This window comes from Punica granatum, chromosome 7 (assembly GCF_007655135.1).
Source record: "Punica granatum isolate Tunisia-2019 chromosome 7, ASM765513v2, whole genome shotgun sequence".
Lineage (NCBI taxonomy): Eukaryota > Viridiplantae > Streptophyta > Magnoliopsida > Myrtales > Lythraceae > Punica > Punica granatum.
Genome location: NC_045133.1, coordinates 8,549,581 through 8,574,607, shown reverse-complemented (window position 1 = coordinate 8,574,607; position 25,027 = coordinate 8,549,581). Strand labels below are relative to the sequence as shown.

At 39.0% G+C, this 25,027-nt stretch overlaps 2 protein-coding genes and 1 long non-coding RNA gene across 5 annotated transcripts; 1 reads left to right on the top strand and 2 right to left on the bottom strand.

Annotated features, from left to right (window-relative positions):
• Window positions 1-2,540: 2,540 nt before the first annotated feature.
• Window positions 2,541-5,528, bottom strand: LOC116215036 (MAR-binding filament-like protein 1-1). The gene is made up of 2 exons (XM_031550594.1): window positions 3,395-5,528; window positions 2,541-2,865 (listed from the first exon to the last, which is right to left on the bottom strand). The coding sequence occupies exons 1-2, from the start codon at window positions 5,409-5,411 to the stop codon at window positions 2,753-2,755; spliced, it is 2,130 nt and encodes a 709-aa protein (XP_031406454.1). The 5' UTR covers window positions 5,412-5,528; the 3' UTR covers window positions 2,541-2,752.
• Window positions 5,529-15,910: 10,382 nt separating this feature from the next.
• On the top strand, window positions 15,911-19,184 carry LOC116215208. The gene is made up of 4 exons (XR_004158433.1): window positions 15,911-16,112; window positions 17,368-17,426; window positions 17,636-17,705; window positions 18,879-19,184. It is a non-coding gene; the product is annotated as an uncharacterized LOC116215208 (long non-coding RNA).
• A 94-nt stretch (window positions 19,185-19,278) lies between these two features.
• LOC116215206 (spindle pole body component 110-like) lies at window positions 19,279-21,955 on the bottom strand. 3 transcript variants are annotated; one of them, XM_031550831.1, is made up of 2 exons: window positions 20,317-21,955; window positions 19,279-19,659 (listed from the first exon to the last, which is right to left on the bottom strand). In XM_031550831.1, the coding sequence occupies exons 1-2, from the start codon at window positions 21,851-21,853 to the stop codon at window positions 19,637-19,639; spliced, it is 1,560 nt and encodes a 519-aa protein (XP_031406691.1). In that variant the 5' UTR covers window positions 21,854-21,955; the 3' UTR covers window positions 19,279-19,636. The 3 variants fall into 3 exon arrangements, with proteins under 3 accessions (XP_031406691.1, XP_031406692.1, XP_031406690.1); XM_031550832.1 differs by having other exon boundaries at window positions 19,279-19,641; XM_031550830.1 differs by having other exon boundaries at window positions 19,279-19,667; window positions 20,317-21,953.
• Between the last annotated feature and the right edge of the window lie 3,072 nt (window positions 21,956-25,027).

The following is a 25,027-nucleotide window of genomic DNA, read 5'->3' as shown; positions in this document are numbered from 1 at the left end:
ATTATACAATATGTTGAACGACTTGGGGGCCTACGGAAATTACATGAGCTAGAGGCAGAGATGAGCAAACCTGTGCCATCACCTGTAAAAATTGTCGACCCAGTCTAAGGCAATCATCATCCGTGATGTTGAACCACAAGCAAGGAGATCTAGTAATTAAGTATCAAGCGCTCCATAATTCGAATCTCATTGAAAATGTAGAGCTCGTCAGTGTGTTGGTCGGGCTGCGGTGATCAAGTTGGGCTCAAGTATTAGCAAGTTATGACGAAATGAACATTCCGTGACGATTAGGTTCCCCTAGTTGGGACAGTCACAGTAGGTTAATAACCCGACCTATCCTTTTATTGAGGAAAAAAAAAATCATCCGTGATGTTGAGATTTGCAAGATTGGACATTGTGTGGTGTGCTGCTTCGGAATTAATATAGAAATCAAGATCAGAGACTTCTGCCATGTGGGGCTTGAGCATAGCTGTTCTGCATACTCGTAAAACCGTCATTTGACACTAAAGTGATTAATGATTGAAAAAAATCATGAACTATACCTACTTTTTCTTTTTCTTTCTATTTTTATTTTTAACAAATAACATTACAAACTATAAGTTTTTTTTTTATAATCACATTTAGCATCTGTTAGCACTTCCGTGAATTTTGCTAACGTGACAGGCAAATGACAATTTAGGGGGTAAAAATGAGAAGTTGTCACGCACCATATCATTAAAAATAATATAAAAAATAAAATTAATAAATAAAATTAATTAAGAAATTAAAAAAAAACTCGATATGAATCGAATCAAGTGGTTCGATATTGTCCCTCTATTTCTTTTTTTTTCTTTACATAATTTTGTTATTATTGTTTATTATCTTGATGACCTGTGTTCCTCTTCGTTACCGTTTGCCACCGAGCAACCATTTGCCTAACACATCACAAAAGCTAACGGAATTATTGCCGGATGCTAGACTTGGTGAAAAACTATTCGTTCGTGATTTCATTTGTCGTTGTGGGGGGGGGGGGGGGGGGGGGGGGGGGAGGAATTCATGGTAAAAAGTGAAAAGGGAGGTAAAATTTACGATTTTTTTGGGCCGTTGACCCTTTGATAAATATTGGAGGAGGAGGGCCCAAGCCATTAAAGTTGGGCTGGGCTGGTCCATTTGGAAAGTGGAGTGGGCTCTGTTTATGCACCTTCATCGTCCTATTCGACTATTCTGAATCCTTCGCTCTCTCCTTGCCATCCCACGGCTATGATGGCGGAAGTTCCTTCACTTGCCATTTCTCATCACGGACCAGATAACTTCCCGAAGGTGCATCATGTTGCGCCAATTCTTTGACTTTGTTCACAAAATTTGTCACGTGCGCACATCGTAATACATATGGTTGCTAGACTTGCGAGTCGAGACGTATAATTGCACGATTCTACGATTCATGGGGACTAGCGATCCCTATTTCGCCCCGGAGATTGAAATTTTAGAATCGTGGTAGGATCGCGTCCAAAGTAGTAGAATTGTAGGATCGGCGCGATTTACCTATCCTAAATTAGGCTCAAAACTAAAAATTGGATCAAGCCCAATCTAGTTGTTCGGCCCATAGAGCAATCCGACTAAATTTTTTTTTTGTTTTTTTTTCTCTTCTACTGATCAACGAATGAATGAAAAATCGACTCATGACTTTTACATTCTGTTGAAATGTCGAAGAAAGAAAAGACTCCAGTGTTAGCTTCCCCATTGTTGAAATCTTGTCTTTTCCTATTGAAATTGCCTTCTTCCCCCGCTCAAATTGCCGATTGTAATCGTTGTCCTTCCTCTTTCAATTGAAATTGCAGATTGTAATCGTCGTCCTTCGAGCATTGTTGCGTACTGCTGTCTACTTTGAGATCTCCGCTGCTGCTCTACTGTGCGTTGATGATGTTGTCATTGAAGATTTGTATGAGATTTGATCTGTTTGTTCATCCTATATTATGTTGTTAGTTTTTTATTTCTATTTCGATACTTAAATTTATGAATTGTGATTTGATTTTTGGTAATTTATAACGACATCGTGTGCTTTTACATATAAGGATTAATCTTTTCTACTAAGGAAGATAAAATACACACACATATATATATATGTGCTATTTTTTTTAATTACAGATAAAAATTAGAATTTTACGATTCACAATTCACGATTTCACAATTCTTGACTGATTCTAGGTAGAATCCTTGGTAATACATGCTTTCAACTTTGCAGTTCCTCCGCAGGAAGCTTGGAAACAGAAAAGATGGATACGAAGAAGCTGAGTGTCTATGCTCAGATCATTTAAAATGTTGGAAGCATCAACTCAAGGATGTATCGGAGATCGGCGAAGTTCGTGCTGAAGAAGGTGAATCTTCGGAAAGAAGCATCCTAAGCTACCCGCTACCCCCTTCCCCTGGAACTCCTACTATTTCTTTCAGGCTGCCATGGCAGTAGGCTAGAGCATCGCATCTCTTTTGGGATTGTTTCGCGTTCAATATAGACAAGAGTTATTGCAATTATAACTTTTGACATATTGTATGATCTTCAATTGTTTTTTTTTTTTTGGGCACATCTTCTCATACATTTACTAGGAAAATTAGCAGTAAACGCAATATAGATTTCATATTGCTTCTAAAGCCACAGCTACAGCTTTGTTAAAATTTTTAACCCCTGTCAGGATCCTGGGTATGCTGGCATAACTAATGACAGGTATCAGCACATTAATCTACGGTTTCGAAACACAAACAGTTAAAAGTAACTTCCTTAGGCCATGCGGCTACGCTTGTTTCTATGCTGTAGTAGGGAATGACCACTAATTACCGGGGAGATCAGAGCAAGCTTCTCTTCAGCCTGACGAAGAAGAATAACCTTCGGGCCTATCATGGAGTAACAAACAGAATGCAAACACAACTTTAGCAAGTCTGAATTGTTATTCCATTATACAAACTTATGAAAAAGCACTAAGCACTACTACTGGTAGCATTAAGATGAATGAGCATATTTGTGGAAGCACAAGCAAAACTGACAACCCCGAAGGGTCAGCACAAGGGGTCAAACGACCCGTCCTCAACTACAAGCTCAAGGAAGTGGTGGGTCGACTAACAAGGGCAAACCAAAGCTGGGTGGACAAAATCCAAGCAAAAGTCGGTCTAACTTGAAAACGGGAAAGGACAGATAACTGAAAATGGTAACATTCGCAACATTAATTGATTTAACCAAGAGAAGATCATGAGATTGCAAGCTGATATCAAAGCAACAGATGATAATGGGTGCAGCTACACATACTGAGAAAGTATTGAGTATCAAAACTGCAAACGATTAGCAGAAGATAAACATCATCAGTACAGTAAAGAACGAATGTATGGTGAAAATATGTGCATCCATATGGAAGTTGAAGAAACATACAAGGTAGCGGTTCTGACAAACCAAGGAGCATTCGTAGTTCATTTGTTTCTCCATGCTCGAAAATAGAACCTGAAAGAACGCCTAGCTCATTGGGACAAAACGCAGGGGTTAATTCAAAGACCACTATAAGCCTCAAGAGAGCCAACACCCTGAAAGTGTAATCATCGTCTGAAGATGCACTCAGCTGAGCCTTCCATTGGTTGGCCAGTGCCATTGCACCCTCCTTCACCTGAGGCTTAATCTCCGGTGAAGCCTCACCTAAGTAGCGTAAGAGCAACACGCAGCTTCTCTTGGTTACGCCACTATTGAATCTTTTCACATTCTTTCTTGAACTCGGGGAGTAAACTTCCTGCATAGCCTGTAAAACCAGCTTCGCGGGATCGAGCGACTTTTCTATCTTTTCTAAGAGCTTCTGCTGGACAACAAGAATGTTATCTCCCTTCCTCAATTCATCCTCTGCCCTCTTCTCCTCCAGTAATTTTTGCATCATATTCAACCGTTCTTGCTGGGATTTTAACTCCATAAGCTGCTCTTGGAGCTGTCTGTCCTTTCCCTGTAGTATCCTGGAGCATCCCTCGAACGAAGCTTGGGCCGAATGGAGTTTTCTGGGGCATTCGTCTCTTTCAGCTCTAGCTGAAGCCAGTTCCTTTTGACTAAACTGGAGTTGCTCCTCACTAGACTTCAAGTCTCCTTCCCTTTCGACAGTCTTGGCAGATTTGAGCTCCTTTTTCATTTCGAGCTCGGTATTCAGGCTCTTGATAGAGGTACATAATACTTGGTGCCTTCTCTCTTTCAAGTCAAGATCACCTCCGACTTTTTTGATGGTATCATGGAGGGAAGCAAGCTCTGCTTTCTTCAAGGAGATCACACTCGAGTACTGTTGTGAACATTTCTGAAGAGACTCCACTTTAACCTCCTTTTGTCCGTCCATCTTGAGATCATTCACAGACTTCTCGAGCGATGCCAGTTCGCTCCTTTTCGAGTCGACCTCAGTGGAGCATGCTATGATGGACTTTTGAATGGCATCATAATCCTTCTTCTTGGATGTGAGCTCCTCATTAAACTCATCAATCAATGTTTTGGTCGAGCTGAGCTGTCTCTCCTTCAAATCGAGCTCCCTTGTGCATTCCGCTAGCAACTTTTGAATTTCATCCAGTTCCATCTTCTTCGAATCGAGTTCAGTGCAGCAGGTCTTTAATGAATCTTGCAGGGAAAGCAATTCCTGGTTCTTCTTCTGGATGGCTCTATCAGATGCCCTAATAGATTGCTTGATCGAAGTCAATTGATCATTCTTCGAGTCGAGGTGCTTGCAGACGTCATTGATAGCCGTCTGAATCCACTCCAGTTCATCAATCTTAAACTCAAGCTCCCTCGAACGTTCCTTGAGCGAGTCCTCCGTCGACTGCAGCCTCAAAGTTTTCTCCTCCAGTCCCATGGAACACTCCTCAAGCAATTTCTGCACTGAATTAAGATTCTCCTCTCTCGAATTATGCTCATTCAAAGCCGCCTCGATTCTCCTCTGCAGGTCATCTAGCTCCTGCTTTTTCATCTCGGACTCCCTTCGACAATCCTCGACGGACTCGCTCACAGAAATAAGCTCCTTCTCCTTAACTTCAGTCTCACCGAGACATTCAGGCTCAGCGACAGACTCCGTCACCACCGATGCCAGACAATCCTCGTTCTCTCTGCATTCCTTCCAGCACTCCTCGAGCATCCTCTCCAACAGGCTCAACCTCATGACAACCTCTCCCTTGAAATCCTTGGCCTTCTTCTCCACCTCCCTCTCCTCGGACACGACCTCGGCAAACCTCTCCTCGACGGAGCTCCCCTTGACCCCGAGTTGCTCCAGCCTTTCATCGGTGGCCTTGGAGATGGAGTCGAGATGCTCCTCCAAGTCCCGCCACCGGCGGCCGAACAGCAGGACGGCATTTGCCTGGGCTTCGACCAGGTCTAGAGTTCGACGCAGGCTCTCCTCTTTGCACAGAGCTAACCCTAGATCGTCTGAGAGTGTCCCCATTTCTCGACACAGAGAGAGAGAGAGACAGAGACAGAGACAGAGACAGAGAAAGCGGAGTCTGTCCCCTCACCTCCGCCGCTTCAGAGCTGTAACTGCCAGTAAGAAAGGAAGGCGAAGGAAAGGACTACGGGTTCTTCTGATTATGATTAAGGAATCTAATTTAATTAAGGGTAAATTACCCAAAAAAAATCAAAAATTAACTTTCCAATTTATTTCAATTTTAGCATGAATTCTTTTTATCTTAACAATTCACCAGTTATCGGTTTAGTAACAATTATAGCACGATATTACATTTTTTTGTTAACTTTAATGGAATTGCTGATGTGACAGTTATCGGTGCCACTTGACTCATATTCTTTGGCCTTAAATTTTTCTAATAAAAGGTATTCTGAAAACCGAAAAGAAAAACAAAAACAAAAAAGAAAGGGAAAACCCGACTAGGATTTCAATGGAGGAAGAGGAGGGGAGAGGCCGGCGGTAGGAGCGTGTTTGGCGGCCACCGCCTAGCCATTTCGTGTCGTCGGTGACCGCAGAATGCGGTGGCAACCTTCGATGAGGTTCTTACAGACTGAATTTAGAAAAAAGGAGTCACAATAAAAAAAAAAAAAGGAAGAGGGGGGGCTGACGCCCTCTTCCCCATTTCCTTCCAACCGAGATTGCTAGCGACTTTTATTGTCACTGATGACCAAATTTGGGGATTTTTTTTAATCCAATCGATGGGGCCTTAGCAGCGACCAGAACCTCAATCGGAGTTACTGGTGAATTCTATTGGGGTTCCTCTCTTTTTTCTTTTTTCTTTTTTAATTCGGGCAATGGAGGCCTTGATAAAGGCCATTGTCGCCCCTGTTGGGTAGTCAGCGACCCCAGTTGGGGAGGTGGTGGCTACAGGAAGAGCCCCCACCACTGCCCTCCCCCTTGTCTTCCTCTAAGAACCAGATTAGGGTTCTCCTTTATCTTTTATCTTTTTATATTTTAATTTTCAAAATATATTTATATTTAAAAACCATTGGGACTCATTATGAACCACGTCAGCAATTTCGTTTGAATTAACAAAAAATATGATGTTGTGCTAAATTTGGTACGAAACTAATACTTGATTAATTTTACGGATTTAAAAAAAGTTGGTGCTAAACTTGAAAAAAGTGTAAAGTTTGTTATTTTTTTAGTAATTTACCATCGGACCAAAATGACTTATGGTGCGTTTGGTTTCAGAGTTAAAGTAACTTCGATTTTGATTTTGATTTTGATTATGGAAAATGACAAATGAGATGTGATTATAAATTTGACTTGGGAAACGTGTGTTTTTGTTGTGTAGTGTGTTGAGTTAAAATTAAAATTAAAATTTTTGACTTGGGAAATGTGTGTTTTTGTTGTGTAGTGTGTTGAGTTAAAGTTAAAGTTAAAATTTTTTGATTCTCTATCCAAATAAGGCCAAGTATTTAGCCATTTTTAAAAATAAATTTTCAATTATTTTAATAAGGAAAAAAAAAGAAGTGAGAGGGAACGGAGGGAGCTCGGGTGGGGCTCAACCCTATGGCGACCTCGCCTTGGGGGTAGGTCGTTGGCTAGGGAGCCTAGGCGGAGCTCCCCAACGAGCCTCTCCTAAATTTTTTTTTTCAAAAAATAATAAAATGATGTCGTTTTGGGTAATCCAATGCAACGTCGTTTTGGGGAGTTCCGGTGGGGGCTTCCCTAATTTAAAAGAAAAAAATTAAAATTAAAATTAAAATTTTTTTAAATTGGACAATATTACATCGTTTTTGGGTCCAATTAATTTTTTATTCATTCTTTTAACGCTATTAAGTCACGTCATATTTCCCTCAATTACATTTAATGTCTGACCATTTTGACAGACGGAAAAGAACTTCACATATCAGTTGATAGCAAAATTTCTTATTGTATCGAATTGACTATAAAAGATAACTTTATGTATCAAAATGATAGTTTTCTCCGACTTCTTAAGGGTTCAACTTATCTATCCAAAAATATATTGCACTTTTATCGGTATTTTAAATTTTAAACGAATATTTTTTTTGGTTCAAGTATCAGACGATATATGAGTATTATAAAATTTAAGTAAGTTTGTGTGTATATATATATATATGTATTTTCAGTAAAGTTGGGACTCAGCTAGCTAAAACAAATGGAGGAGACTGGGAGAGGAGGAAATGAGACTTCTCTATTTGTGAACAAAGAACTTCATCTCTGCCTCTCATATTTTTCCTTAGACAATAATGTAATTGCACATTCTCACACAATTAACTGATGCATTCATCGAAATAGAATGTATCGCACAAGAAATCAAAGAGGTGATCGAATTGAAGAGATGAATTCAAAACCAGGCATAATTTTCTTCTTCGAAAAGTTCCCCTTTTCTGGAGTTTTTGAATAATACGTAACTGCACCTTTGATATACATAGTCGCAAAAAGAAGTATCCAAGAGTCGTGATTTCCACCAAAAACCCGATCATTTCCTGTTAGTTATCATAACTTATTATAGCAGAATTCAGTGATCCCGAGCAGCATATAACAGCAACGTGAGGAAAAAAAATGGAGGAAACTGCTTTCTCTTGTGTACTAACTGAGAGAGGAACGGGTCGAGGGAACGGTGTTTTCAGCATGAGCACGCTCTCGTAAGTGAAATCCCAACTGCAAACACGCCGAGCCAAAAGGAAACTTGAGTGAACTTTGAAAGAATGAAAAAGAGAAGAATCAGATGTTGGAAATTATGGCTAATGGGTGAATGAGAAAATTGCTCACGAGCTAATGACTCTTGATTTTCTTGGTGGTTACAAGAAATGAATGAATTACATTCATGAATAATCAAATACAATTAACACATATATTGAATATATGTGAGTTATTCCCCATAAAAGGAGAATAGGAAGAGTCATATAACGGATGGAACCCGTAGTCTATAAAAGGAGCACACGGCAAAAAGGAAAATGACAAGAGAGCCTCATGCCATTTGCTTCCTGCAGCCGTTTTCTGAAAAGGAAAAGAAAAGAGAAGAAAAGTCTTCCCTTGGTTGCAATTCCCTAGAGAAGAAGAGCTTCCTTTTACTGAGACTAAAAGGAAATTGCACAAGTGATTGGCTACAATTTTTTTTTACGAAGGATTCGACCTCAAAAGTGTTCACGCTTCTCTTCGAGTTCGCTGAAGCGTTGCTGTTCGTGCTGCTGCTTCGCTTGTTGCCGTTTTACCCTGAGAAACGATTGTCCACGTGACCTCAAGCATCCAGGAGGGGACAATTCTGTTTCAAGGGGTTTGTGTCTAACACAGGACTCGGCTCTCTCGTATCTTTCGGTTTCGCCTTTGTTTCGGTTTGAATTTCCAAGTTCTTACACTAGTGAAATTCATTTAATTTTATAGCATTTTATTTATCCGAATTGCTATTTGAATTATCGTTCAATTTTGTGACTTATTAAGGCTAATTAAGTTTTTTATTACAATCTTGAAACAGACTTTGTTATTTGAACGATTCGAATGGCGTCGGGGAACGATGGAGATACGACCAACGGAAGCCAGACTACTGGCTCCGGCCCTGCTCCTATCTTGCCTAACCATTTGGTTAGCCAAAACGTGGCTGCTCCCTCGATGGTCCCTGTGAACCATGTCGAGAAGCCTGAGAAGTTCAATGGGTTGAACTTCAAGAGATGGCAGCAAAAGATGCTATTTTACCTCACAACTCTGAACCTTGCAAGATTCTTGACTGAAAATGCTCCAACCCTATCTGTGGGGGAGTCAGATGTGCAGGCTCTCAGTGCGCTTGACGCTTGGAAGCACTCCGACTATCTTTGCCGGAATTATATCATGAATAGTCTTCATGATTCCCTGTATAGTGTCTATCAAGGGTTTAAGACGGCAAAGGAACTATGGGAATCCTTGGACCGTAAATATAAATAAGAGGATGCCGGTGCGAAGAAATTTCTCGTCGGACGATTCCTCGATTTTAAAATGGTGGATTCAAGGACCGTAATGAGTCAAGTGCAGGAATTGCAAGTGCTCTTACATGAGATTCAGGCTGAGGGGATGGCTCTAAGTGAATCCTTCCAAGTGGCTGTTGTCATTGAGAAGCTGCCTTCTGGTTGGAAGGATTTCAAGAATTATCTGAAGCATAAGCGAAAGGAGATGACAATGGAAGATCTTGTTGTCAAGCTTCGAATTGAAGAAGACAATAAAAACTCCGGAAAGGATCTCATCCTCCCTGCTGCTAAGGTAAATGTCATGGAGCAAGGGCAAAGCTCTAAGAAAAAAAAAGGCAAGAAGAAGCTGGGTACGAATGGAGGAGTCTTCAAGCCCAAGTTTCAGGGGAAATGCTTCAACTGTGATAAGAAAGGTCACATATCTGCTGACTGCAGGCTCCCAAAAAGGAAAAAGGACCATGAAGCAAACGTGGTTAATGAAATGGTTCGAGATGTGGCAGATATCAACCTATCTGCTGTGGTTTCAGAGGTGAACCTCATTGGGTCCAACCCAAAGGAATGATGGCTTGATATCGGTGCCACCAGACATGTGTGCTCAAACAGAGACCTATTCACTATGCTCGAACCAGTCACTGGGGAGAGGATCTATATGGGAAACTCTGCCCATTCTGCTGTTGAAGGTCAAGGCAAGGTAGTCTTAAAGATGACTTCGGGAAAGGAGTTGACTCTGAACAATGTATTGTACGTACCTGAGATTCGGAAGAATTTAGTCTCCGGGTCATTGCTGAACAAACATGGGTTCAGGATGGTTTTTGAGTCGGACAAAGTTATTTTGTCCAAGTCTGGAATGTACGTAGGAAAGGGATATGTGTGTGACGGGCTTTTTAAGCTCAATGTAATGACCATAATCAATAAGAATTCTGGTTCTTCTGCGTATTTGATTGAGTCTCCTGATTTGTGGCATGGAAGACTAGGTCATGTTAATTATAATACTTTGCGTAGATTAATTAACTTGAATCACATACCTACATTCCAAATTGATTCACAGCACAAATGTGAAATTTGTGTTGAGGCAAAATTGACAAAGTCACCCTTTCAAACGATTGAAAGGAACACCGAGCCACTTGATCTAATTCATAGTGATGTATGCGATTTAAAGTTCGCAACAACAAGAGGAGGTAATAATTATTTTATTACCTTTATCGATGATAGTACAAAATACTGTTATGTATATTTGTTGAAAAGCAAAGATAAGGCCATAGAGAAATTTGTTCTCTATAAAAATGAAGTTGAGAATCAACTCAACAAGAAAATCAAGAGATTGAGGAGTGACAGAGGAGGCGAATACGTAACGCCTTTCGGGGAATTCTGTGCACAATACGGAATTATACACGAAGTGACTGCACCCTATTCACCTCAATCGAATGGTGTTGCTGAACGCAAAAATCGCACATTGAAAGACATGATGAATGCGATGATATTAAGTTCATAATTACCTCAAAATATGTGGGGTGAAGCAATATTGTCAAGTAATTACCTATTAAATAAGGTGCCTTGAAAAAAAAGGGAAAAGACACCGTATGAATTATTCAGAGGTAGGAGATCATCCTACGATCACTTGCGAGTGTGGGGGTGTTTGGCAAAAGTAGTCGTTCCGGCACCAAAGAAAGTAAAGATCAGTCCTAAAACGGTGGACTGCATCTTTATTGGCTATGCACATAATAGTAGTGCTTATCGATTTCTTGTGCATGAATCTAAGATTCCCGATATACACAAGAACACGATAATGGAATCAAGGAATGCATCGTTCTTTGAAGATGTATTTCCATGTAAATTGAATGAGACATCGAGTTCATCGAAACGAACCTCACGCACTATGAATGATGGACTTCATGACGTAGATCATGAAAGGCAGGGTTCGGATGAAGAGATTGAACCTAGACGCAGCAAAAGAGCTAGAATTGAAAAATCATTTGGGAATGATTTTCTGACATATTTGTTAGAAAATGAACCACAAAGCTATGCTGAAGCAGTGAATTCCTCTGAGGGACCTCTCTGGAAGGAGGCAATCAAAAGTGAAATTGATTCGATTCTGCGAAATCACACTTGGGAATTAGTGGATCTCCCCACTAGTTGTAAACCCTTAGGATCCAAATGGATCTTTAAAAGGAAAATGAAAGCAGATGGATCCATTGATAAGTACAAGGCCAGGCTTGTAATTAAGGGATACAAGCAAAAGGAAGGCTTGGACTATTTTGATACTTATTCTCCTGTGACAAGAATAAATTCCATTAGGATGATACTTGCAGTTGCGGCATTGCGTAATTTGGAAGTTCATCAAATGGATGCGAAAACAGCTTTCCTAAATGGAGATTTAGATGAAGATATCTATATGGAGCAACCCGAGGGGTTCGTGGCTCCAGGAAAAGAAAGGAAAGTCTGTAAATTGGTCAAATCATTGTATGGGTTAAAACAAGCGCCAAAACAGTGGCACGAAAAATTCGATAATGCAATGATTTCCAAAGGATTTAAGATCAATGAGTGTGATAAATGTGTGTACATTAAAGAAACGGAAAATGGTTACGTCATTTTATGTCTCTACGTGGATGACATACTCATTGTTGGTAATGATGACAGAATGATCAAATCTACGAAAAATATGTTGAATTCAAGATTTGATATGAAAGATATGGGACTCGCTGATGTGATTTTAGGAATTAAAATCATGAGAACATCAGATGGACTAATTTTGAGTCAGTCACACTACATAAATAAAATTCTAGAAAAATTTAACAAAAGTGATTCTGGAATTTCAAAGACTCCAATAGACAATAATCTTCATCTATCAAAGAATAGAAAAGAGAGTATTTCTCAGCTAGAATACTCGCGGGTCATTGGAAGTCTGATGTATCTGATGAGTTGTACTAGGCCTGATATTGCATACTCGGTTAGTAGACTCAGTAGATATACGAGTAATCCGAGTGGAGACCATTGGAAGGCAATTGTCAGGGTACTCAAATACCTTAGATACACTAGAGATTACGGGCTGCACTATACCAGATATCCAGCTGTCCTAGAGGGATACAGTGATGCGAATTGGATATCTGATATAACGGATTCAAAATCCATTAGTGGATATGTGTTCACACTAGCAGGTGCAGCAATTTCATGGAAGTTCTCGAAACAAACTGTTATCGCTAGGTCCACAATGGAATCTGAGTTTATTGCTCTGGATAAATGTGGAGAAGAAGCTAAATGGCTACGCCATTTTCTAGAGGACATTCCTCAATGGGAAAAACCTGTGCCACCAATTTGTATCCACTGTGACAGTCAAACGGCAATTGGAAGGGCACAAAGTAATATGTATAATGGTAAGTCTAGACATATACGTCGTAGACACAACACCATTAGACAACTGATCTCAACTGGAATTATCTATATTGACTACGTGCGGTCAAAGGATAATATAGCGGATCCGCTAACCAAAGGGTTAAGTAAAGAACAGTTTGAGAAGTTGTCAAAGGGAATGGGTCTAAAGTCCATTAGAGGAAAGGTTTTATAGCGAACACCCAACCTAGCTGACTGGAGATCCCAAGATCTAGGTTCAATGGGACAACCAAGTTATACAACCGAATTAAATCACCGTGGGGGAGAAAATCCCTGGACCATTCCTTGATGAAACAGTGATAAACGGATAAAGTTAGTAATCTAAAACTGCTTTAATGATATGTGAAATCACCTATGTGAGAGAGAAGTGAGGCCGTTTTAGAGGAGAATTTTTATGGACTTAATTCTTCAGAAACTCTCGCAGAACCAGAACGGTGTTCCATGGCAAAAATGGACACAACTATGAGAACCGAAGGAAGTCAGTTGAATCTTGTGTGAGGTGTGTAATATCTTTACACAAAACAGCGGAACAATTCAAGGACATCTTGTCTATTGGACTGCTAGTAAAGTACATGCATTTTCACAAGGGAAGGTTCAAGGGTGGTGACACCTACCTATCCTATACAAGTTCAACTGGTGAACACTATCTACAAGTCGAAACAAAACAATTTCCATTCATGTGGGGGATTGTTGGAAATTATGGCTAATGGGTGAATGAGAAAATTGCTCACGAGCTAATGACTCTTGATTTTCTTGGTGGTTACAAGAAATGAATGAATTGCATTCATGAATAATCAAATACAATTAACACATATATTGAATATATGTGAGTTATTCCCCATAAAAGGAGAATAGGAAGAGTCATATAACGGATGGAACCCGTAGTCTATAAAAGGAGCACACGGCAAAAAGGAAAAGGACAAGAGAGCCTCATGCCATTTGCTTTCTGTAGCCGTTTTCTGAAAAGGAAAAGAAAAGAGAAGAAAAGTCTTCCCTTGGTTGCAATTCCCTAGAGAAGAAGAGCTTCCTTTTACTGAGACTAAAAGGAAATTGCACAAGTGATTGGCTACAATTTGTTTTTACGAAGGATTCGACATCAAAAGTGTTCACGCTTCTCTTCGAGTTCGCTGAAGCGTTGCTGTTCGTGCTGCTGCTTCGCTTGTTGCCGTTTTACCCTGAGAAACGATTGTCCACGTGACCTCAAGCATCCAGGAGGGGACAATTCTGTTTCAAGGGGTTTGTGTCTAACACAGGACTCGGCTCTCTCGTATCTTTCGGTTTCGCCTTTGTTTCGGTTTGAATTTCCAAGTTCTTATACTAGTGAAATTCATTTAATTTTATAGCATTTTATTTATCCGAATTGCTATTTGAATTATCGTTCAATTTTGTGACTTATTAAGGCTAATTAAGTTTTTTATTACATCGGAAACTCACTGGGCCAAGAAGTCCAGAGAGAGCAGGTGAATTGCTACGTCCACTGCGGGTACTGTAAACCTGAGTTCTCTCTGGTCACTCGTGCATCAGTGGATTGTCATCGACAATGGGATGTTCCACAGACTCCTCCTAGGATGTCCCCTTCTTGAGAACCTTAATGTCAATGCCACACAATCGACCGAGCTATTAGAAATCAAAGTTTCCGGTCTCAACAATCTCTAGGTGGTATATCTGACTGTTGACAGCTCCATCACATGTCTGATCGAAGTCACAGCACATAGCCTCGATACTTTTTGCATCAACAACTAGACCTTCAACATTTAGCCAGGGCACGTGCAAATTATTGTAGATAACAGCCTCACCCTAAAGCGCTTAGAACTGAGAGGTATCTCCATGACAGAGGGATGTTTCCATGACTTCCTTCCCAAGTTCTCTCTCCTTGAACACTTGGTTGTTGAGCTCGAGTGCCCGTTTGGGAGGATGAACATGTCAAACCCTTTGATGAAGGAGATTGTCTTAAGGCACAAGACGAGCTTGGCGGAGGTCGAGATCGATTGCTCCATTCTCGAGGCTTTCAACTACGAGGGATTCAAGGCTCATAAACTTTTGCCCCCGATCCTGCTGAGTTATCCGCCACGCGACTCCAAAGCCTGCCTCCACTTTCAGTCCATAGGCAGCCCAATGCTCGCTGGTTCCACAATCTGAAAGAATTTCTCAGTCGCTCTTGCAAATTTCAGTCGCTGTCGTTTATCCTGCACTCTAAGGTAACAATAAAAATCGACTCACATGCTTGGCCTACGGTTCTATTGTTATTTATACATGAACATCTTCTTGCATTGTCATATGTCAACTGTTTTATTCCAATAAGCGTTTTGCAGATCAAAGGCATAGAAGAGAGAGGTGAGAGATTCCTGGCATCGTCAGTCCAGATAGAGCACTTGCACCTTTGCTGTTGATGCGGACCAGATAGAGCACTTGAACCTTTGCGGTTGATGCGCCTTCATCATCGTATTCGTATATTCTGTTAGGCTTGCTCTCTACTTCCCATCAAATACCTATTATGGCAGAACTTCCTGCACATGCCATTTCTCATCACAGACCAGATAACTTCCTGAAGGCGAGTCATGTTTGTGTTAATTCTTTTAATTTGTCCACTGAAATTTGTTAAGTTCGCTTGTTGTAATACATGCTTTCAACTTTGCAGTTCCTCTGCAAGAAGCTTGGAAACAGAAAAGACGGATACGAAGAAGCTGACTGTCTATGTTGCAATTATCAGTCACCAACTCAAGGACACATCGTAGATTAGCGAAGTTCGTGCTGAAGAATGTGGATCTTCGAAAAAAAGCATCCTGAATTACCCGCTACCCAATTCCCCTGTAACTCCTAATATTTCTTTCAGGCTGCATTGGCCGTAGGCTAGAGCGACATATCTCTTTTGGGATCGATTCGAGTTCAAAATTGGGAGACCTGATATTTTTTTAATTTCAAATAGTTTATATATATATATATATACATACATTTACTTACATGTTATATAAGTGTGTATATGTGAGATTCGAATATTTTTTTATGCCAAATAGTACATATGCTCATACACGTATATATATACTATTTTATATATATGTTGCTGCAGATTTAAAAAAAAGAAAAAGAAAAAGTGGGCGGTGAAAGGGGCCCCATGTGGCCCCATTGCCCCCAGGTAACTCCACCGCCATTCTTTTCATTCATTTATCTTGTCTTCTTTCTTTCTTTGTTCTGTTTCTGGACTGAAAAGGATGAAGCAAGCAAGAAAAAAAAAAAAACAGAGCAAGAGAGAGAGAGAGAGAGCTATGTTGCATAGCTAGAGCAGAATCGAGGGGAAACGGGAGGAAACCGATGCCATCCGTTTCTGTTTCGCTCCTCAGACTCCCTTCTTCAAGCGAAGTTCGGGAAGTTCTCTCGTCCCTCCATTGATGTAAGCTTTGGCTCTTATGGGATTTGCTCTCTTTTACTTCGAATTTACATTTCCATAAGCAATTTGTGAGATTCCTAGTTGATTCCTGTCTTTATGGAGCTTTATGGTCGCTTATGCTGTGATTGTGTGGTTAAATGCCGCAGTGAACATTCCTGCTTGTTTCTCAGTCTGAAATGAGGCAGTCAAGTGTTGGTGTTTTGCCTGTGTAATTCCGGCATTTTGGATGGACCGTAGCATTTTGGACACACTAATTTAAATTTATGTTATTGAAATGGGTGATAAATAAGATAGTCCAGCCAGCATGACTCGAGAATTTGGACCAAACCTAGGTTAGAGTCGAGCAGGGCTTCTGAACTTGGGAAACTTATTTGAAAGTGATGAGCATAATTTGCATCGATTATAAGAGAGAGATCCATGGATTTAATATAATGAAATTGTAATGTGCATAATTTGAAAAATCTAAAATTGATGTTTGAACAAAACGCAATACATATGCATGAAAGGTGCAAGTTTCAGGGGCAATTCACTGCCAATTGCCAGACAACATTGAATGACAGTGTATGCATATATTATTTTATTGTAATCATAATAATAGTTGTGCTTTGGAAATGTTAATGTTGGTTTTCCTTTTAGGATGAAAAATCTAATATAGTTAGTATGCATGCTTAAACCATTATATTGTGTGTTATCTGATTTTTTTTATGCTTGCAATTAATAGGGCTTATGGAGATCTTGAATATGTCCTTCTTGCTATGAATTTAGAAGCAGCGGGTTAGTTGGATGGCTAAATTGGAGAAATTTATGGAACAACTTAGACCAGCACATTTGAATGTTTAGTGAATTGAACTTGGATAAATTGATAATGTTGGAAGACACTTATGATTATCCTGTTCTTGTTGATTTAGTGGTTGTACTGATAATTGGTTCTCTTTCAAGCTTTTGTCCTTCATTGCTGGAACAAGATTCTAAATTTGGTGGTAATGAGTTAATGGAATTTCCATATTTGATTGAGAAGGTGATATGTCGAAACGAAAGAGTGGATGGTGGGTTTTGATAGTATAGGGGAATTTGGATGAAATTGTTGATGCAGTCGATTGATTGAGCTTCATTTACTTTTAACCTTGTTTTTCTTGGTTGAGTTGAGAAGCTGTTTGTTTTCATGGAGTTCCACCACTGAAATCAATTCTTTTTATTAATACAAATATCTTGTTAATAACTGAAATTAATACTTTTATTCTTTTAATTGCTTAAGCAGGGGGTGAAGGCTAAAATCATTAAATGGTGATTTTAGAAGATGTAGAGGAAGATAATGAGGTAAATTAATGGTGTTACATGATTAAGTTACGGTGATTAAGCTACGCGTCGATAGGGATTGATGGGTAATATAGGATAAGATAGGGATGGGATTGATTATGGAAGTATCTATGTGGTTTTATCATATCAGGCAGGAGACCTACCAGCATCGATATGCGTTGTCGTATTATTATACTGTTCATAATCTAGTTTTATGCTTCAAATGATAGGCAACAGAGGAGATCAAAAATCATGCACCAGAAGGCTTTGACTCATTAAAATACTTTTGGCGAGTTTTCGGTGAGTACTTTATTCCATTGTGAAATGATATATATATATATATATATATATTATGTGAATATTCTAGTCTTTTGTGAAATGATGTGTTCTAATTATATAAATTGTTAAGATGAGTATTGTGATGGTTAGATTAAGGAATTGGTCGTGCTACGTTCCGTGATGGAATTTGAGAGATATTGTCTGGTATGTTCACTTTGATTTGAGATAACACGGTGTGATTGTGTTTACTGGTTGTGTATGAGATATGTGATGGTAATGTGCTGCCATTGTGATGTGATTGGGATTATGTTTGGATATAATGATGTATGGCGTGAGATGGTATGGTTACAATTGATCATGATTGTGATTGTTATTTGATTATAACCATGGGACCGCTGGACCGGCGGATTACAAAATAAGTCAGATCGGCCGCTGGACCCGGCGGAATATAAACAGGGGCATGATTGGCCGTTGGACCCGGCATAATATAAACGGGGGCATGATCAGCCGTTGGACCCGGCGAAATATAAACGGGGGTATGATCGGCTGTTGGACCCGGCGGAATATAAACGGGAGCCTGATCGGTCGCTGGACCTGGCGGAATATAAAAAGGGGCCTGATCGGCCGCTAAGACCCAGCGGAATACAAATTTAGGTCAACTCTTACCGCCAGAGGTCAATAGGCGGCCCCCGCTTATGAGATATGAATATTGGGAGTTGAGGATGATATTAATGAGATGTGCGGGATCACGGTACCGTCACAACTCTGTTGCAAGGAAATGCAACCCTATGGCTATATTGACTTTGGTTGTGTTGTCTATTGTTTATTTGGTTTGATTGCTGTAAATATAACGATTGTTATGATTGTCTGACTTATTCTGTGGAAGCCGTGTTGTTTGCTAATGTGATTTAGTTAGGCTATGAGTGCAAGGTGATGTTGAGCTAATAGTTAATTCTAATAATAATTTTATATGTTATAAAGACAATTGATTGTTTATGAATGAAATTAGAAGTCAGTTGTATATATGGTATATTATACCGTGTTGATGAATTAGTTGATAGACTTGGTCATGCTAATACTATCTATATGAATATTTGGTTGTTTAAAGTATATTTATCTCTTAATATTATTCATTTTGTTTTGGAATTTTGTACTCACTGAGATGCAGCTCACACCATGCATACATTTTTCCAGATAAGCTTCCGATTGCGCGGAGGAACCACTTTTTGATATCGGGGATCAGCTTGAAGAACTAAATAGGAACCTTAGTTATTTGATAGATATCATTTTTGTATAGAATGGACTTGAGAATGTTACGACCTGAAACTTTTGTCTAGTTGGTTTAGCAATGTAGCTTTGCTAGAATCGTGCTTATATAAATATATATGTGAGAGCATTTGTAGTAGTTGTATGTTTTTTTGAGTTATGGAAAACATGTTTTATATGAATAGTTTATGTGAGAATGAATATCGAGGAAATATATAGGAAATTTAGTTGAAATTTCGGGTCGTGACAAATATAGAAAGAGTTAATGCAATTAAACTTTCGGCTAACAAAGCAATTTCAGCTGATTTGCTTCCAGTTTTGAGTGCTGTTCGACTAACAAAGCAATTTCCATATCACGATTTCGTTCGTAATTTTACTTAGAAATCATCACACAGAGACAGATAATTGCAATATAGATTCCATACTGTTTCTAAACTTACAGCTTTGTTATCCACAAGGAGCTATGCAGCCCAACTATTTCCAAGCCCACATTAATCTACACGATGGAAGCTAGAAGAGTTAAAAGGGGGGCAGTTTGCGGCAGGTAATCTCACTAATCATTTGATAGTCTTCAAGACTCCCAGAAGTAACTCCTTTAGGTCATGCGCATTCGCTTGATTATATTCTGTAGTCGGGAACCATCATCAACTTTCGGGGAGCTCTGAGCAAGCTTCTTTAGCTTCTTTTCAGCCTGAGGAAGAAGTATGACCTTCGGGGCTGTCATGGATTTATGAGCAGAAAGCATACAGAAATTTAGCAGTTCTCAAATGTCTTTCAATTATACACATACGACTTATAAGAAAGCAGTAAGCACTGCTACCGTGTAGCATTATTTCAAAGGGGCATAAACAAAACCAAAACTGACAACCTACATGGGTCAGCACAAGTGATTGAACTCCACAACTACAAACTAACAAGGCAAACTAAAGCTCAGAGGATGTGAACTAGGCAATAGCTATTGTCAACTCTTGTCATTATCTATCTAAAGCTATAAACTTTCATCAGGGACCTGTTGAAACGGTGGACCTCTGCCTAGCAGTGGCCATTAGCTACTGCCAAGGAAGACGAAAGCCCAAGCAAAAGTTGGTCTAAGTTGAAAACAGGAAAGGAGGCTAACTGAAAATGGTAACATTCGCTGGTAATTGATATATCCAAGAGAAGACCATGAGAGTGCAAGCTGCTGATATCAAAGCAACAGATGATAATGGTGAAAAACATTAGCTGCACATACTGAGAAAGTATCGAGTATCAAAACTGCAAACGATCAGCAAAAGATAAATATCAGCAATACAGTAAGAAATGAGTATATGATGAATACATGTGCAGCCATATGGAGGTTTAGCCCATAAAAGTTGATGAAACTTACAAGGTAGAGGTCTTGATAAACCGAGGAGCACTCGTAGTTCATTTGTTTCGACATGGTCGGATATAGAATTGACAAGATCTTCCAGCTCATTCGGACAAAATGCTGGGATTAATTCATAGACCACTATAAGCCTCAAGAGAGCCAACACCCCAAAAATATAATTGGCTGAAGAAGCAGCCAGCTGAGCCTTCCATTGTTTAGCCAGTGCCATTGCAGCTTCCTTCACCTGAGGCTTAATCACCGGCGAAGCCTCACCTAAGCAGCGTAACAGCAACAGACAGCTTCTCTTGGTTACGCCACTATCGAATGAACTTGAGGAGTCAAGTTCCTGCATAGCCTGCAACACCAGTTTCGCGGGATCGAGCGACATTTGAATCATCATGTCTAAGAGCTCCTTTTGGAAAACAAGAACGTCAGCCTTCTCTCTCGACTGCAAACATTCGTGTTGGATTATTAACACCATAAGCTGCCCTTGGAGCTTTCTCTCCTTTGCCTCTAGTATCCTGGAACGTTCCTCGAACGAAGCTTTGGCCAAATGGATTTCTCTGCGGCATCCATCCCTTTCAGCTCTAGCCAAAGCCAGTTCCTTTTGACTAATCTCAAGTTGGTACTCTCTAGACTTCAGCTCACCTTCCCTTGCAACGAGCAAAGCCATGGTCGATTCTAGCTCTTTCTTTTTCGTTTCGAGCTCGACATTATTGTTCTTGATAGAGGTACATAATACTCGGCACTCTCTCTCTTTCAAGTCAAGATCACCTCTAACTTCTCTGATGGTTTTCTGGAGGGAAGCAAGCTCCGCTTTCTTCAACCCGATTTCTTCCGAGTCTCGTCGTGAACATTTCTGAAGAGACTCCACTTTATCCTCCTTTGGTCTCTCCACCTCGAGATCTTTCACAGACTTCCCGAGCACCGCCAGTTCGCTCTCTTTCGAGTCGACCTCAGCGGAGCACGCTATGGTGGACTTCCTAATGGCATCAAGATCCTTCTTTTTGGACGTCAGCTCCTCATTATACTCATCAATCAACGTCTTGATCGAGCCGAGCTCTCTCTCCTTTAAATTGAGCTCCCTAGCGCATTCATCCAGATCCTGCTTTTTCATCCCGAACTCCCTCCGGCATTCCTCGACGGAATCCCTCACAGAAACCAGCTCCTTCTTCTTAAACTCGGTCTCCCGGAGACATTCAGCGAGATAATCCGTTGCCGACGCCAGACGATCCTCCTCCTCTCTGCATTCCCTCGAGCAATCCTCGAGCCTCCTCTCCAACTGGGCCAGCCTCTCCTCCCTCATGAGAACCTCCCTCTCAAATTCTTTAGCCTTCTTCTCCAGCTCACTCTCCTTCGACACGACCTCTGCAAACCTCTCCTCTACCGACCTCTCCCGGGCCCGGAGTTGCTCCAGCCTTTCGCCGATGGCCTTGACGATGGAGTCGAAATGCTCCTCCACGGCATTTGCCTGGGATTGGACCAGGTCTCGAGTTCGACGCAGGATATCCTTTTTGCACAGAGCTAACCCTAAATCGTCGGAGAGCTTCTCCATTTCTCGACAAAGTGAAAGTGAGAGAGAACAGAGTGCAGTCTGTCTCCTCGGCTAAGTCCCTTAGGAAGGAAGGAATGATGGATAGATGCTTTTCGAACGATTATAAGCACAGTGAACTGAGACTGTGAGTTGACTGGATGTCTTTTCATGATAATTTATAACGTAAATTGTAGATGGTCCAAAAAATTTTATAAATATTTTAATATGGTATAAAATATTTTTTTTTGTTATTTGATGATACAAAATATTTCAAAATTGTTTCAGTATAGTACAAACCGTTATCTCGCCATTAGCGTCGTCAAGCCGTCCTTTACATGACAGTAGATTTTGCACCATAATATAAGTTAAGTAAAATATTTTGTACTATTAAGTTACAACTTTAAAATATTTTGCACCATTATGCAAGATTCCACAAAAATCGGTTTTGCATAATCAGCGTTGACTTGACGGCGTCAATGACGAGATGACAGTTTGTACTATATTGAAATAATTTTGAAACATTTTGTACCATCAAGTAACAAAAATTTTTTTTGTATCATATTAAAACATTTTTAAAACTTTTTGCACCATCAGTGTAATTTACCCTAATTTATATATATATAAAAATAAAATAAATTATACTGGTGATGTAAAAAGTTTTATAAATGTTTCAATATGGTACAAAATGTTTTTTTTTGCTACTAGGTGGTTCAAAATGTTTCAAAATTATTTTAGTGTAGTATAAACCATCATCTCGCCATTAATGCCGTCAAGTCGTCTTTTACAAAACTGTAAATTTTGCACTATCATGTAACTTATGTAAAACATTTTGTACTATTAAGTTACAATTTCAAAATATTTTGCATCATCATGTAACATCCCATAAAAATCGATTTTGCACAATCAGTGTCGACTTGATGACGTCAATGACGAGATGATGGTTTGTACTATACTGAAACAACTTCGGAATATTTTGTACCATCAAGTAGCAAAAAAGACTTTTTATACTATATTGAAACATTTGTAAAACTTTTTGAACCACTAGTGCAATTTACTCATAAAATATATATATTCCCAACAAGGTGTCCGAACTTTGTTCGACTAATTTTCGAACTCCGTGAAACCCCAATGCAACGAGCAGGTAATTATGCTAAAGGCATTCCGATGATCTGACCGACCATGAATTTTAGGTAACCAATTTTAAAATATAAATGACAATTTCAGGTTGTAACAAACTTTAAAGCAAAACGTTTATCCGATTAACGCATAGTCCCAATACAAGGGATTATAGTCGGTTCTATTTGAAAAATAACGACATGTATATATCGACATCATTGTCTAAGAAAATAATATTCACAATTTATTCGGGCACAGATTATGTTCACAATTTAATCATCATTTATCATTTATATATAGTAAAATTGCCTTTAGAAGCAATTAATGATGCTATTAAATATTACTTAAAAGGGTCGTTCTATTAACACAACTTTATCGTTTGTTTCCGCAGCCTCTTTTGTTTATTGGACATACTTACCCCTAATTAATTGACGTCACTAAATTATAACCAAAGTGTTATAGCTACTCATACCAAATATAATAATTTATGCTACTTTCAAATTTATTTCTTAATTCTCTTTCATCTTTCTCATCAATTCTCTGTCTTGCCAAAAATAATTTCAGAGAAATTATCTATCAATTATAATATATAAAAACTGAGGTGTGCAGATGAGGAAGTGCCACATAAGCCAAATTACAAATCATCAACTCCACATTGCATTGATCTTTCAATTTCAATTCAATGAACTTACATTACATTTTGCATATGTCATATTCGATGCATTTTAGTAATTTGTCTATATCCATTGTAATTGGTAATATATAATTAAGTTTCTTGAAAAAGTAAAAATTTTCTCGATAATTGGAAAGAACTCTTCGATTTATATGAAATTGTTCAAGTTCAATGTGTCACATGCTTATAAATTTGAGATATAGAAACTAGGATTTTCATCAATGAAGTTGCTTCGGTGACCAACAAGCCAATCCTATTAAATTTATATTACAAGATTAATGTAATTCATGTATCTACTAGGCTGAATTGCGCATTTGTTCACTATCATGATTTCTATTATTTTCTAGGTCTACTTGTAAAATATGTAGTTTTAACATACTTTTCCTTCATATGTATATTTGTTTGTAATGTCATATGAGTTAATTGCCTACTTTTGATCTTACAAAAAGTAACAAAAAACTACCGCACAACCAACATGAGTTGATTTAAGCGGTCCGACATTTGTTCCGTTTAAGCAATATCTCGAGTTCGAGTCCTTGTGAATGCAAAAAATCAACGTTGTGAGAGTTTTACCCCTTAGTGAGCCGACCCAGCTCGACTGGATTAGTCGGGGCCCAATTGAGTTTCCGAATACCAGGGTTCTCACCGAATGCACGGGTATCAACTAGTTGAATCTAAATGCTAAGGCATCTTTTATTTTCTTAAATCTCAATATTATTTACAATAAGTATTTTGTCTTTTTATTAATTGAGAAAAAATTCATACTGAAATTAAAAAAATTTCAAAGCTAATAAATAAAAAAACTCGGAGTTAAAAATTAATTGATTTCACCTTGACGAATGAATTTTGTAAATAAAAAATTAGACTATGAATGCAATTGGTGAAAAATTAATTGATTTATCACATGCAAATATTGTTTAGCAGTCACTTTCCTTTATTAGCTTCTTAAAGCTTCACGGATGATATATAATTGCTAAAACAAATGCATGTACATGTATAATCAATCAGTAACTCCCAATTTTAAATTGAAATGAACATCTTTATGGTATCATTATTTCTTCTGGAATTAATACAAAGGTTTATAATGAAAGTTCACTTAGCATAATATTCTCTAGATATAAGCTTCGCCAAAATAATTTTCCACCATTCTAAGGATGGTAGAAGCAAATCATTATGTGATGCTAGTAGCAGCATTTGTGTAAATGTATGTATGCATGAGTTTCTAAATCGTGAAGAGGATAAGTTAGGAAATAATTAAATTAACTAGTCCTTCACCGGGTACTTGTATTTCTTAGAGATGCATAAGTAGATTGTACACTTATTGGATAAAATTTTCGAGAAATCCAAAATTCAAGAGCGTATTCATGAAAAAGTAAGAGACTGTGGTGAAAATTATAAAAGCCAAA